Source organism: Gavia stellata, chromosome 1 (genome assembly GCF_030936135.1).
Source record: "Gavia stellata isolate bGavSte3 chromosome 1, bGavSte3.hap2, whole genome shotgun sequence".
NCBI classification, from domain to species: Eukaryota; Metazoa; Chordata; class Aves; order Gaviiformes; family Gaviidae; genus Gavia; species Gavia stellata.
In genome coordinates this window covers 4,579,686-4,593,578 of record NC_082594.1, presented here as the reverse complement: position 1 = coordinate 4,593,578, position 13,893 = coordinate 4,579,686, and the positions used below count along the sequence as shown (strand labels likewise).

Below are 13,893 nucleotides of genomic sequence, written 5' to 3'. Positions count from 1 at the left end.
ACTTAGCTGAGCTAGCAACACTTAGCATAACTCCTAGGAACTACACTTTGAAAAGTGGGTGTTTCAAACTTATCTCAGAAGAAAGCATTCATTTGGAAGTGGATGTAGAACAGCCAAACCTCAGATTAGCTTCAAAGTTTCTTTCCATCTTTCTCCTGAACCTTTGACTCCTCCAAAGCTTAGGGGTGACATTGAAATATAGAAAATACTGAAACAAAAATCTCATTTATCTTGGTTTTTTAAAAGTCACAGAATTGTGACCTCTAGAGATCATCTAATCCAACTCACTGTGTTCAAACAGTGTCAGCTAGAGCAAGTTGCCCAGGACTCTGTCCTGCTGAGTTTTGAATATCTTCCCCAGATGGAGACTTCACAGCCTGTCTGGGCAACCTGTTCTGGTCTTTGACCACCCTCACAGTAAAAAAAAAAGTGTACTCTTGTTTTTAAAAATCTGCGCACATTGCTCCTTGTCCTCTCAGTAAGCGCAGCTTAGATCAGTCTGGTTCCTTCTTCATTCCATTCCATCAGGTATTTATACGCTTGGGTAAGATCCCCCCCGCCGTGTTCTTCTCCACGCTGAACAATCCCGGCTTTCTCAGCCTCTCTTCATATGAAAGATGCTCCAGTCCATTAATCATCTTTGTGGCCCTTTGTTGGATCCTCTCCAGTATGTCCATGTCTCTCTTGTACTGGGGAGGTGAGCACTTCACCCAGTGATCTTGGTGAGTCACCAGGGCCGTGCAGAGAGGGATCCCCTCCCTCGAACTACTTGCAGTGCTCTGCCTAACACAGCCCAGGAGGCTGGTGACTTTCTTTGGTCAGCTCAGTGTCCGCCAGGGAAATGGCAAAGCACGGCCCTTATGCTCAAATGACTTTTAAAGTGCTTGACACAAAGGTCTTCCAATTTTTCTTTTGTGCCTGTAAATTAAAAACTAAAAATACACTATCGCTTTAATGGGACTTCTTTTTAGACCGTTTTTCATAATGAAACACTGAACTTGCTAACTTTTCCATTACTCATAGGTTTTTATGCTTAAAATATCTGGTGACCTGAAAAAATATGCAAAAGCTGAAATGAAATGTAGTTTGTTTTTCAGTGCCTATATAATATATAAGCTGTGATGTTTCCAACTCCATATTGTTTCAGTTCTGCTTTTTTTTGAAGACTGAATAACAAGTCTTGAGAGGGTATTGCATTACTTTTTTTATTTTCTGACTACTGTTGATCTTTTTGCAATGGAAACAAACTTATTTGCGCATGAAAAGGAAATAGCATTGGTTTTAAGTCTTTGCTAAAAAGTAACTGCACCTGGCAGGGAAGATACTCCTCCATTTTCTCATTAGATTTGAGATTGAATTTTGAAGGCAATGCTGCATGAAGCTTTAGACTTCCAAATGACAAATTCTTCCCTTCCCCCTCACTGTTCCTCTTGGTAGGAAAGAGTGAAAAATCAATACTTGGAGACTAGGTTGATAGACTGGCATCTTTCTTTTGTATGTTGCTGGGCAAAATGGTCTTCAACAGAGGTTCCAGCGGGATTTTCATTTTGTTTGTCTGCATTTCCTAGAAACAGGGGATGTGGTTTCTCCACCTGCTCCTAAACTCAGAGGTAGGCAAGCCCTTAGCTATATACGTATTACTTTACCAGGGAGCCAAAAATCAGAGGCTACTCTAGAAAATCTGCATTTCTACCTTTCTTATTCTCAGACTTGCTTGTAAAATAGTGAATATGTCCTTCCTGACATTTTATTTTACATTTTGTTACCTCCTTCCTTTCTACAATATTCCTAATTCAGCTCATGGATGTTTAAACACATAAGTTACACAATTCTTTACTTTGAGTAAAATTTAGAGCTCCTGACATACCCACATACAAAGGCAAGAGGTGAGAAGTGAAAAGCCACGTATTCTTCTAGCTTTGTATGAACTCTGTGCTGCCCGCAAAGTTTTGGGCAACCAGTCAAACTCCGTGAAGCTGTGTCATCTTAACAAGTTACTTCCCACTCAGCTGAACTGATATAACTAATTGCTGGGGATCCAATTTACAATCCCTGTTAGTTTGAGAAATGTCTGAAAGAACTGCATATCCTTCCTCTGTGCTGATATGTCCAAGCTTGCTGGTGGCACTGGGGCTACGTGCCACAGTTCACAAACTTGTTCTGCAAGTTGTTGTGATGCCTACAACCCATATCCTCGTAAGTCACTGAAAGTGGAGGTGGGAGCTGTGGTGTTTCCCACTTGAAGCATGGCTTTTCATACACAGACGTTATTTGCATTGGACCCCGAGAAAGAGAAGTCCCCAAGAACACTTTATCCTATGGGGTTTTTTCTTATGTGTTTTGCTTGAATAGGTTTTAGAGCCTGTTAGCAGTCTGAGCAAAGATGGGGAGCCTTGTATTACGACTTCCTGCACTGTTGTATTCCATCTCAGCAGTGCTTGGGTTGGATCTCATGGAATTTCATAAGAGAAACAAGGGAAAATAAGCTGGGATCTGTGCTTTTTATTCAAACACCAATAGTCTGACTTCTTGCTCATTTTTTGACTTACAGACATCAAATGAGGCAAGGGAATCTGCAGAAAAGACTCATTTCTTCAATGTGCCTGCCTTCCTGACAGTTTCTGGCCAGCTCCATTTGGAAGTGATGGCGGGGTGAGCAAAATGAGAAGTTTTTGGCTTGATCTGTGGGATCTTTCCAGTTGGTGGTTTTGCCCCATTGGTATCCATTTAGATATCTGCCACGTGTGCCAGAAATGAATTGAGCAGCAGTGGCTGGATGGTGGTGTGAGAGACCAGCCTAAGCAGGGGAAAATTAGACTGCTTTTTAATTCTGGTCTAGGAACTAGTTTTAAATACTAGGAGTCTCCTGCTGCTTGCCATGGATTAGGAGTATTGGATGGAGATGTAATCTTTAGGGAAATGACTGTAGGATTGTTGCTGATAATTGTAGTACCTTAAGTGTCTTTTTGTTGTGGTTTAGAGCTGGCATGTCTCAGCAAGAAAATCTTTTTCATTTTAGCTATGACATTCTTTTCCTCTTTTCTCCTTTTTTCCCAAGCTTCCTTTTTCTGTCTCCTTCAATCTTCTTGTTGTGTTTATTCCTTCTGCCAATTCTTGTTTCTCCTCTTTGATGACTTTCACACTTGATGCTTTGTTCATTCTAGCCGCTATAGTGATCACAGTCAAATAGTTAATACTGACTTTGACTAAAAAAAAAAAATACAACCTTAAGCTTTTAATGTTAATATTTCACTGAGATTGTTAGGGGTGAAAGTGTCAGTCTGTCAAAGAGACGGTTCCCTTTGATTAGGGGGTCTACACTGAATTTCCCAAATAAATTAACTAAATCAGTATATTAGACAGATGGAGTCAAATCAGCACAATCCCTTATTTGAAGACAGTTTTCTGAGCGCTTGCAATGTGGGTTCTCCTCAGATGTGGTACTTCAGCCAAATCACTGCTTGCCAGCTGAATGGCTGATGCCTGTCAGAGACCAGGTCTCAGGCAGGTAGCACTGCAATTGCTTGCCACTTGCCAAGGGGGTTTGTCATGCTCTTACAGTGACTTTAAGATCACATTTGATGTGATTAGTTACTGTCCAGTGCAAATCTCCTGAAGATGAGAGGGATAAAACCCTAGCTTTAGAAAATGTGAACTTGGAAGTTCTGCCTTTTCATGTGGAGGTTCTAACAAGTTTTTCTAATAGTCTTAGTATTTGCTGTCCATGTCTCATATCCAATGTTGAGAACCAAATAATAAATGTTTAGCTGTTTTTTATTTAATCACTGTAGCACAGTTTAATTGGCTGCTGATAAATAGTTGCAGTGAAATTGTACAAAGGGCAAGTTGGTGTATAAATCAAAAGGTACAAATTTCTTCAGAAAGCTGTTTCCTGCCTGGCTTCTTATCTCTGAGAGACAGTGTTTCTTCTCAGACCACCTAGACGGCTGTGATCTGCTGAAATACTCAAGCTAAAGGTTCTGGATGTACAGGATGTTTCTTATGTGGTGCCCTGGCTGCTGTGACAGAAGCACAGGTCACTTGGCAGCCAAAGGTTGATGCGTCATCTCAGACATTAGCTGGGGAAAGTTAATGAGGAAGAGGTTTGTTTAACTGTAGGGGTGGTGGAGTTTTTGTATCCCTGAATGAAGATGGGATGACATGCATTTGTATGTGTTACACTTAATTGACTGTCATGCGTTGTGACCTTTATTGAAAGACGTAATTCCACAAATCAAATAAGTGCAGAGAAAAAGTATGGATTGTAATGATTAACTTGAAATACAATCTCACTCTCTTACATCAATCTGTTCCCTTTAAATAGTACACAGCCTGCTCTGGGATGGAGCAGGAGGCTAAACTGGGCAGATGCAAGACCTGTCTGCTAAATATTTTTTCCGTTGATATCACTCCAGGTGCACCTTGCTCTCTAAGGATGGGTAAAAAAATCATTGCTCTTCAGCAGTACATTACAGCTTCATGTTCCTATTTTACAGTAGCGTGTTGTTCTTACGGGCATTTTAAATGGATCCAGTGCCATCGATATTTAGGTAAGCTGTGTTTATTCATAATGGGGCATAGCTGTTCTGTAAACCTGCTCCTTTTATTTAAGCACACTGAGGTTTTGAAGCCTACAGCTCAAGTGGTATTGAATCCCTTCAGTCTTCAAAAATAGATCAAGCTCTTCTAGATGCAGAAGCACCATAGTGATGCATCACAGTATTAACCCTCTAGATACTGTGAAACCCTTTAGATACTCTGAAGGTTTTATTTGTGGTTATCAAGTTGGTCTTACTCTGAATGGGACTCCTACATGATCAAAGAATGTAAGCATAAAATAGTAACCAGAGCTGCCTGCAAATGAATGTGTCGTGATGATGCTTTCAGAGTAGTAAAAAGTGGGAGTCCTTCTCCACCCAAAACAGAAATGTTCTGTTCTTCCCAATAAACAAAGCAACCAAAACAGTAAAGATTTATGTGGTTTGGATTTGATCCTGTGAAATTTACCCTTTGTTTTAGCCAAACTATATTTTTCATTCCCAGAAAAGAAACTATTCTTTAAAAATTCCCTTTAGCTTAAATAACATGTTAACTTGCTGCAGTCTTAAGGCTTTCAGGAACAACTGGTCCCTGAGAACTTGTGGGAGGAGAGAAGGTAGAAATGCTTGGGAGACCCTTCCCCATCCAGTCTTGGCTTGTATCTTGTTGTGACTTGCTGTGGGATGTGGGAGTGCAGAGACAGATCCTGCAGAAGTCCATTAGAAACCAGGGGTGGAGCAGGATAGGTATGAGAGGCAGGGAGCATTTTGTCCGTGGTGTTTATATAGTAGGGAATCGAAAGTCAGCTAGCAGTCATGTCTGTTTGGAGTTAGCTTTTAGGTTTACAGAGCTCATGAGCAACCTCCAAGCTATGGTTGGAAAAGTCTAGGCAGGGGACGTATGGAGAAGACTTACCAGATGTGTCTGGAACCAAGTCTTCTGCTGTCCTTGCTGAGAGTTCATCTGCAGCCCACAAGGTTTCATCCGAGTACTCGTGCCTTCATGTTGTCCAGGGTTCAGGGCTCCATTTTACGGCAGGGCTGCTTGATGCTGTTCCTGATTACAGGAGAGAACAGTGAGCCATTTATAATTTGTGAGTTTTTAACCTTTTTCTTTGAGGAAAAGTGGGAAGAGAGGTGTTCCTGCATTTATTGACTCTGCTGTGCTGTGTATGCTTGTTATTGAAGCCAAGGTCAGAGAAGTTCATCTTGTCTCTCAGTATGACACGAACGGCCTACTTGGCACAACTTCTCATTTCATTGTACTTCATCTTTGCAGTGACGGCATCTAGGTTGACTGCTCAGGGTGTCTGAATCATTGTCAGCTGCTATAAATCTACAGGCTCTTTAAGGTCTCCAGAAAAGTCTTTATTCGGTAATACAGCTCTCCCCTTTAGTCTTCTCAGTCTCAAATGAGTCAGTAACCAATGCATGTGGTAGAAGTTTGTAGGATTGTGTGTCCCCCGATAACTGGTTTTAAATGTCATTGGTTTGCTGTGAAGTCTTTGTGGTATTTCCTCACCCCGTGATCCTCTGGTGAGGATAAAGGCCCCTTTGGGGACCTGAACTAGGCTGGAGGCTCTGTGACAGCTGAAGATGATTCAGAGGCGTACTAGACAGCCAAAACCAAATGTTGCCAAGAAGTACAGCTCACTGGCTGTGTTTACTCTTTTCTTTTTTTTTTCTCCTTTCACACGTCTGTACTTCCCACAAGCTCTACCTGCTCCTCTCCTTTCAGTCCCTCTTGCTAGTAGTTTACATCATTGTTTTGCATTGATTTTTCCCTGCACCATGTTTCATCCCAGGCACTGTCTGTTCTGCCTTTTGCATCGTGAGCTTAACTAAAACTGCTTTTCCTAAAAGCTTTGGGGACTATCCACTCCCTAAATCGCAGAAAAAGTTCTCTCCTTATTCCTTGCTCTCCCTAGCTCTGTTTCTTTTCTCTTGTCAGACCTCCAGTAGGTTTCTCCTCTCTTGTTTGTCTCGTGTTCTCTTGAAGTTCCCTGCAAATGGGTAAAAGGCTCAGGGGCAACCTAATAGCAGCCTGCTAGGACCTGTGAGGAGGTTATCAAGAAGACAAGCCATGGTGAATGACAAGAGGACAAGAGACAATGGGAGTAAGTTGAAACGAGAGAAGTTCTGAGTGGATATAGGGGGAAAAAACTATGAAGAGATCAGTCAAGCATTGGAAAAGATTGCTGAGACAGACTAAGTACTCCTCATCCTTAGAGGTTTTCAAGACCCAGTTAGATAAAGCTTTGAGTAACCTGGTCTGGCCCTCTCGCTGACCCTGCTTTGAGCAGAAGACTGGACCAGCGAGCTCCTGAGGTCCCTTCCAGCCTGAATTATTCCATCCTTCTAAGTTTATTTTTGGCTTCATTCTCATTTTCCTCTCCACCAATCTCATCCACAAGACCATCTTGGTGAATTCTCTCTCTAGTTCACTTTCAGTTCAACATCTCTCCCCAGGACCTGTGTTTTTCTGCCTAACTTAATATCTCAGACTTTCATACTGACATCTGCCTGTTAATGTCTAGCTATCAAACTCGGTTTAGTTGAAACATAATTAAACCCACTCCCCTCTCCTCAAGCCACATCCCCTTGATTTCTAAACCATCATGGATTTTGCTGCTGTTCTGCCTAGTCCAGATACTTTTTGCAATCCTGCAACTGGTTTTTCTGAGAGACTCTAAAAAAATCTCAGTCATCCAGACCATTTTGCCTGAGTTTGTAGTGAGCTGAGTGCAGTGAATTTCCTGCTGGTTTTAGAAGATACTGAAATCACACTGATTTCAGTTTTAAAATGCCAGTACTTCACTGCTTTTCAAAGCATGGAAGAGATGGAGAGAGATAGCTGTCATTTTGGGTTGGTGTTCAGGAAAACACTACAGAGCTGAAAAGAGATGTGTTTGAGGCTGCCTTCCATAAAAGAGGCTTCATTTTCTGTAGTCTGGCAAATGCAGCCTTAAAATTTGATTCCAAAATGACTTGCTAATGATGGAACAGATTGCATTGTCTTCAAGCAAATATTTGCTCTACATTGTACAATTTTAAATACTTTTGAATGCAGCTGCAGGAATGATGTCCACTTGTATAACATTCCTGTTGCTAAGAATTAACAAAAATAAGTGTAATTATTTATCTTGGATGCCTGAAAAAAAATCTCTGACATCTCTTGCACAACATTTGTTTGAGTCTGACTCACAACACAGACTCTTATAATTAGCACACTAACTTCCATTAATTAGGCTGACGCTTAATTGGAGCTATAAAAAGCAACTGTGACATGTCTGGTTTTAATCAATTGCCACATGCTTCAGTCTGGTTCATGACTGCTGCAGTGATTGTTAATGACTTTGTATTACTGGGAGGCTCAATGCATGAACTTCGTAGGTACAACGGTGAGCCTAGGGTCGCTTGGCTGGTTGGAGCTTTATGGTCTGTGTGGATACACTGTTGGTCCTTTCTCGCTCTACACTTTTTTCGGAGGTGCGGCAGGTAATGCCTTTGCAAGAAGAGTGGTGAGTGTGCTGAGAGTAGCTGCAGTTCAGCCATGTCCCTGGGATCTACGCGTAAAGGGCTGAGTGCAATTCCAGCAGTGTCTTGGACTATGTGCTCTTTATTTTGTCTCCTGACTGTAAAAGTCAAGTGCAGGTAGCAACAGAAGAACAGATTTTACACTCAGATGGTGAAAGATGTCATCAGCTGAAATACTTGGTCCTCCTTTTACAAGCTAAGAGAAACCATTCTGTTTCTGTCTTGAATCCACTGCATGGTCCCTTTTCCTTCCCTGAATGTCTTGTCACCCCTATTCAAAGCAGTAGTAGGTGCCGTAGGATCGTCAGAAGATCCCAGCATCCAGGTTTGTGTAGGGCCTTGCAGCTCAGCTTCGTCCATGTGCCCAGACAAAACCCTGAGAGCTGCAGGGAGTTAAGAAACTGTGGCTTTGTGAGTTACAATAGGGCTGTTATAACCCTCTGCCCGCGTGTTCCCCATACCATAGTAGCCGCATTCACGGTGGCTTCTGCGAACTTGTTTTACTTTACGACTGAGGCAAGCAAGAAGCCTGCGGGCAGTCTGTTACTGCAGCTCAGCTGACCATCAGTGGCTTACGACGCCCTGGCTAACTTGATAGCTTACGAGAGCATGAACATACCTTGTGTTCAGGCTGCAGCTCCTGCTTCTCGGGGAGCCTCTGTACCCCAAGAGTTGGCTCTGGTATGAGATGTTAAGGCAGGCAGCTCCATCCCTGTTTGCTCCCGCAGCTTTCCTTAAAACACATGCACAAATCCAATAGCGTGTGCCCTGAATGTCTTCAAAGGTTCGCTGTCATTGCACCGAAGTAGCATATGGTTATAGGTACTTGTTGCAGTCAGCTGGAACGTGTTGCATTTAATACAACTTTTAGTAATTGTTTTTTAATACAGTTATTTACTTTCTTTATTTACTGTAGAATTTGAGGCCTTGGAAATTTTAAATAGCTACACCCAAACTGAAATGTGGCCTGAACCATGACCCTCTTTATGCAGTAATGCACCCACCGATGCAGTTTCTTGCTGTGATTCATATTTGCGGAGTTGGTAGAACCAGTGTCCATCTGAAAAAAATTTATTTAAAAAAAAAAAAATCCTCTTCAAAGCTGTTATAATGCAGTTTGTGGAGAACATGTGTTTCTTCCACTCTGAAAAGAAAAAGATTTAACACAATTGCTCCCCCCCCATGTTGGTAATGTATTTTTATGGCTTAGAGTAGGAGTCACTGGGATGATTAAGTTTTGAAAGAGATCATTGCTCCCTGTTTTATTTAAATCTTTGAAACATTTTATATCACTCCTTTGTAGAAGATCTCTGTTAGCTAGGGCATGGGAAATGGTTATTTGAATAAATGCCTAACTGCTTTGGTGGCTTTCATCAGCCCAGCTTGAGTTATCATTGCTAATTGGTTGTTTTATTGACTTTAATTAGAAATAATAATATCAAAACTAGGACAAAACAAGACTCCAGTGAGAATATAAGTACGAAAGTGTCACATAAAAGGGCGGAGGACCCAAGCTGATGAGATCTTTGAGCCTGGAGCAGAAGATGTTGTATGGCTCTGGGTAACTCTGTTTCCTTTGTGTCTCGATTTTCCCCTATTCTCCTGCCATCTGTAAACTAACAATGCAGTGTCTGGGTGTGCTGTGAGGTTTAATAAACAAAATGTAGGGTGCTTTGCTGGATAATTAGGGTATATGGGTCATGTTGTTAATTACTCAAGTGTGCCTGGATTGTTTTTAAGCAGAGGTGGATGACCTAGGGAGGATTCTTGTCCCATCTTCTCCTTTTCATGCCACTGAAGCCACCAGAGCAGAGGATGTGGCAGGCGGAGAGCCGGTCACGGAGCGTGGCAGGAGGGTGCTGCTGCGCACGCGACCCTGCGGACATGGCAGGACTCTGCCCTTCGGAGGTTGCAGCAAGGGAAACTGCTGCGTTGCTTCAGTCTGACTGGCTGGGGGGGGGGGGAAGTTTGGCACTTCCCAGTCCCTGTCTGGGAACTTAAGACAGCATTTTTTTTTTTAATTTATGTATTTATTTTTGGCTGCTTACAAAAGGAAGTACAGTCCCATCTTGTTGCAGCATGAATTGAAACCTTAGCACTCAGCACACCAGCTCTGCTGCCCAGGCCTAAGCCTCACTTATTGCTGTAAAAGCCCTTGTCAAGATGCAGCTTTTCTCATCTGTGCTTCCTCAGAGGGCAGACAGAAGTGGTAAGTTCTATGAGGAATCTTTTAAAACTATTTTTCTGCTTTTTTTTTTCTGGATAAAATTCAGTCCCCCCACCGCCTTTTCAACAGAAACGTGCATTTTCATTGTGCAAAATCCAAACCACCAAACAATTCTAATGGGAATATTATTTTTACAATGAGGTTTAACAACTAGGTATTTCTGTCCAACTCTGAGGTTTCATTTTAACACAGTCTTCCCAGCTCAAGGGTGTAAAACATTCTCCCTCTTCTCCAAACTGCTGGGCACCCGTACCTCGCTAGCATCATTAGGAGCCCTGGGTTTTCAGTTCCTCTAAAAACTAGACCCTGGAGGCATTGGATCAGTACATTTGAATGGTTGTCTGTGTGTGTGTGGTTTCTTGCATCAGGCCAGAACATCTTTCAACGTAGAAATTTCAGGATCCCTGAACAATCCCAGTCATGCTTTGGTCAAGCGCTGCAGACAACTGGTGTCTCCTGGCAGCTGAGCAAAGTCATCTGCTTATTTCGATGGAGCAGGCAGGTCCTCCATCCTCAAAATGAATATGGTCATGCCGGAACAGAGTGGAATTAAATTGGATGGGTTGCTTTATTAATTTCATCCCTTCCTAAGGGGAAGGACAGTGTGGCTGACAATGCTAAGCTCCTGGGCTTTAGGGTCACCTTGCTCTCCTTTCCTCCTCTGCTGACATCATCTTTTGTTTTGTCCTTGGGTTAGAAGCTATTGTTTCTAGATTTTCTTGCAATCTAGGGTTTTTTGGGGTGGTGGTGTTGGTGGATGATGGTGGGGGGGACATACTGTGTTGAAGGGTCACATGCTGTGTTCATTTAGCATGGACAAAGATAATATTTGTCACAAATCACCTTTCAGCTTAACCCTTCACTGCAGACCTTGTTAGAGCGATCGCTGTATTTGTGTTTATGCAGATACCTGTACTATTTTGGGGTGAGAACAAGGGCACCCTACAAATGAATAGCTTTGTGTACTGGCGTGGTTTAGCGCTTAGCCCTGAGTCACAACAACCAGCTTCTGCTTCCAGCTGTGTCACTACCATGTGGTGTGACCTTGGCATAGGCTGTAAGCTGACTGCAGGGATTGCATCTTCTTGATTAATAGCCTTGCTCAGAGTTATATCCCCTTGGTTCGACAGCACAAATAAGTCTTTATTACCCTGGTAGCAGCATGGAGTCCTGGCTCAGAAGAGTAGCACAATCCATTCCTGGCTTGGGAACCATCGGCACAATTAATTATATTTGGATTGCAGTGTAAAAATTGCCAGTAAGGCAGAGACACTCAGACCTACAAACATTGCGTGAGTTTAATTAAAAGGATGATTTTAAGCAGCTTTGGGCGCAAATACTTTATACTTCTCTATTGGTTTCTATCACTGCCTCAATAATGAATTGTCAACAAGTTCAAATGAAATGAGCTTTCATTCTGCGTGGCGTAAAGCTGTCAAAGGGGGAGAGGTAGCCGCTTCCAAAAAGGGGTTTAGTAGTGTATAAAATAAGGGTGAAAAGGGGAAAGTTTCTGCCTTCCTGGGTGTTCATAGGGCAGAAACGCAGCCTGTGCAAGAACGAGCCTCCACCCAGGCTATCGTCCATGTGGAGGATGGCTGTGCTTCAGCAACGCATCCAAGCGCTGGTGTCTGTGCCCAAAGGGACTCTTGTGAGCCTGTACCTAGAAGGCAGCTAAGCCCTTCGCTGGGCTGGGGCAAGCAGGCTCAGCATTTTGCAGGATGGGGCCCTGGCTTTTGCAGCATTTCAGTGTGTCAGAGGGAGCGCTGTGGGTATTCTCTTGGCCTCCACATTAAGCTCTCAAATTTTCCCAGAGAACTGGACAGAGCGGAATACAGTCCCAGAAAGCAAGTAATTAAGTGGCTCAGTGCCGCCTTCTGGTGTTGACCCCAGCAGCGCCTGTGAACTGCGTAAATGCGCTCGGGGTTGCTGTCCGGAGCTCTGATCTGGGTGAAGCTAACTGCAAAGGGACTCATTTCAAAGCCTCTCTTGTGTCCTTTGGTAGCACGTACAAGGACAGCGTTACAGACGTTACTGCTCTGCCTGTAATGGCGAAGGAATAGAGCTCGGCAGCTTATTGGGCTTGCTTCCCCGCCCCCCCATCACCCCTGTGTGTGTGCGCGCTTTTGTTAGAGATGAATTAACACTACTGGGTTTTTTAATAATTTTTTTTAAAGATTCTTGAGTGCCCACAACCCCAACTGACCTAGACACTTTTGGAGACTTAGCCAGAATTTTCAAGTTATTTTTAAATGCTGGAAGTTTTGCAGGGGTCTGGGAATGTTAAATGATTGATTATTTGCGTCGCAGAGCGTAGGAGTCACAGCCCTGGACTTGAGGCTCCATTGTGCTAGGTGCTGAATGCACACAGAACATAATGACTGGTTTTGCCCTCTGTACCATGAAATTGGAGCAGAGTCAGCTCCCATCCCTTTTTTCTAATATATTTATACATGCTCAGTGTGATACAGCAGTGTATCAAATCACAGATATGTTTTTTAATAGCAGATGAAGTAGAAATAAAGGTCGGATTTGCGTAGTGTGCATTTGCTTAATAAGTTGGAATGGCAGAGCACAGTAAACAGTATATGAATGGCTGGATTAAAAATGATTCTTCACACTTGGAGTTGATAACAGTGACTATATGTATTTTTTAGCTGTGTTTCTCTGTTATGTCCAGGCCTCTGGTCAGTGCTGCATTGCCATTACCAGACGACTTGAATTTACTGTACTCCTTTGATCACTTTGCCAGCATGTCATCTGGCGAGTTTCCCTTTGCCAGGGTCCCAGGATTGGGGTGAGGTTCTCACAGTTATTTGTATCTATCTTTTCCTTTTACAGTTAGCCTGAGAAATAAATAATTTCTCCCCTCCCTGCAGATGTGGCGTTATTTTGGGTTTGGGTGGTTTTTTCTTCTTCCAAGGGCAGGCAGGCAGGCAAATATAGCACTACACCAGTGATGTTACATTCTCTATGGGCTGTCACAAAACCCTTGTCCCTACTGTTGTTGAGCACCTTGGGATAGTCCATGAAGTTGCAGTGCTAATGGTTCGTTTTGTAAATGTTGGTGGTGCTCGGTATACAAGTTAGAGAAGATTGGTCCCGACAGGATGCGTAGAGCTGAGAAAAGACTGCAGTCGGCTCTTGTGGGAGTTGCTCTGCACTTGTCCTTCCTAAAAGCTCTGTGTCTGGCACAGTCTTTATTCTTGCAGCACAAAATCGATCTGTGACTGTGAAGTGTTTGACCATGGTTGACATCTTGGAGCCATAAGGATTTTCAAATTTTTTTTATTATTTTTAGGTATCTTGCAGCCAGCGAGCCCCTTGGAAGATAAGTATCTAGTTGTCATGCTTGGGCTGCTACTCAGTAGGAAATAAGTACAGTTCAAAGTGCTCACAGTAGCCTGCATTGCTAGAGACTGTCATCTGCCCCAGTAACCTACACTAAGAGAAGTGTCAGTGTCCGTGCCTGGACAGCAGCTGAGAAATGTGTCTCACTGAAGCCAGACTGCTGCTCTGTGGCACAGGATCTCCTGCTAGCCAGCTGGTATCACACTTTAGTTTTAAGTGTTACTTTTTGAAGACTTCATGCCA

The 13,893-nt window shown here is 42.9% G+C and overlaps 1 protein-coding gene across 2 annotated transcripts in view; it reads left to right on the top strand.

The window, feature by feature from the left end:
• Positions 1-13,893, top strand: part of NARS2 (asparaginyl-tRNA synthetase 2, mitochondrial) — a 53,562-nt gene that overhangs the window by 16,418 nt on the left and 23,251 nt on the right. The window contains exon 6 of one of the 2 annotated variants that reach the window (XM_059820812.1): positions 2,552-2,652. In XM_059820812.1, the coding sequence (XP_059676795.1) occupies positions 2,552-2,652 (101 nt within the window). The remainder of the gene's footprint in view (positions 1-2,551; positions 2,653-13,893) is intronic. The other variant, XM_059820821.1, reaches the window with a different exon arrangement.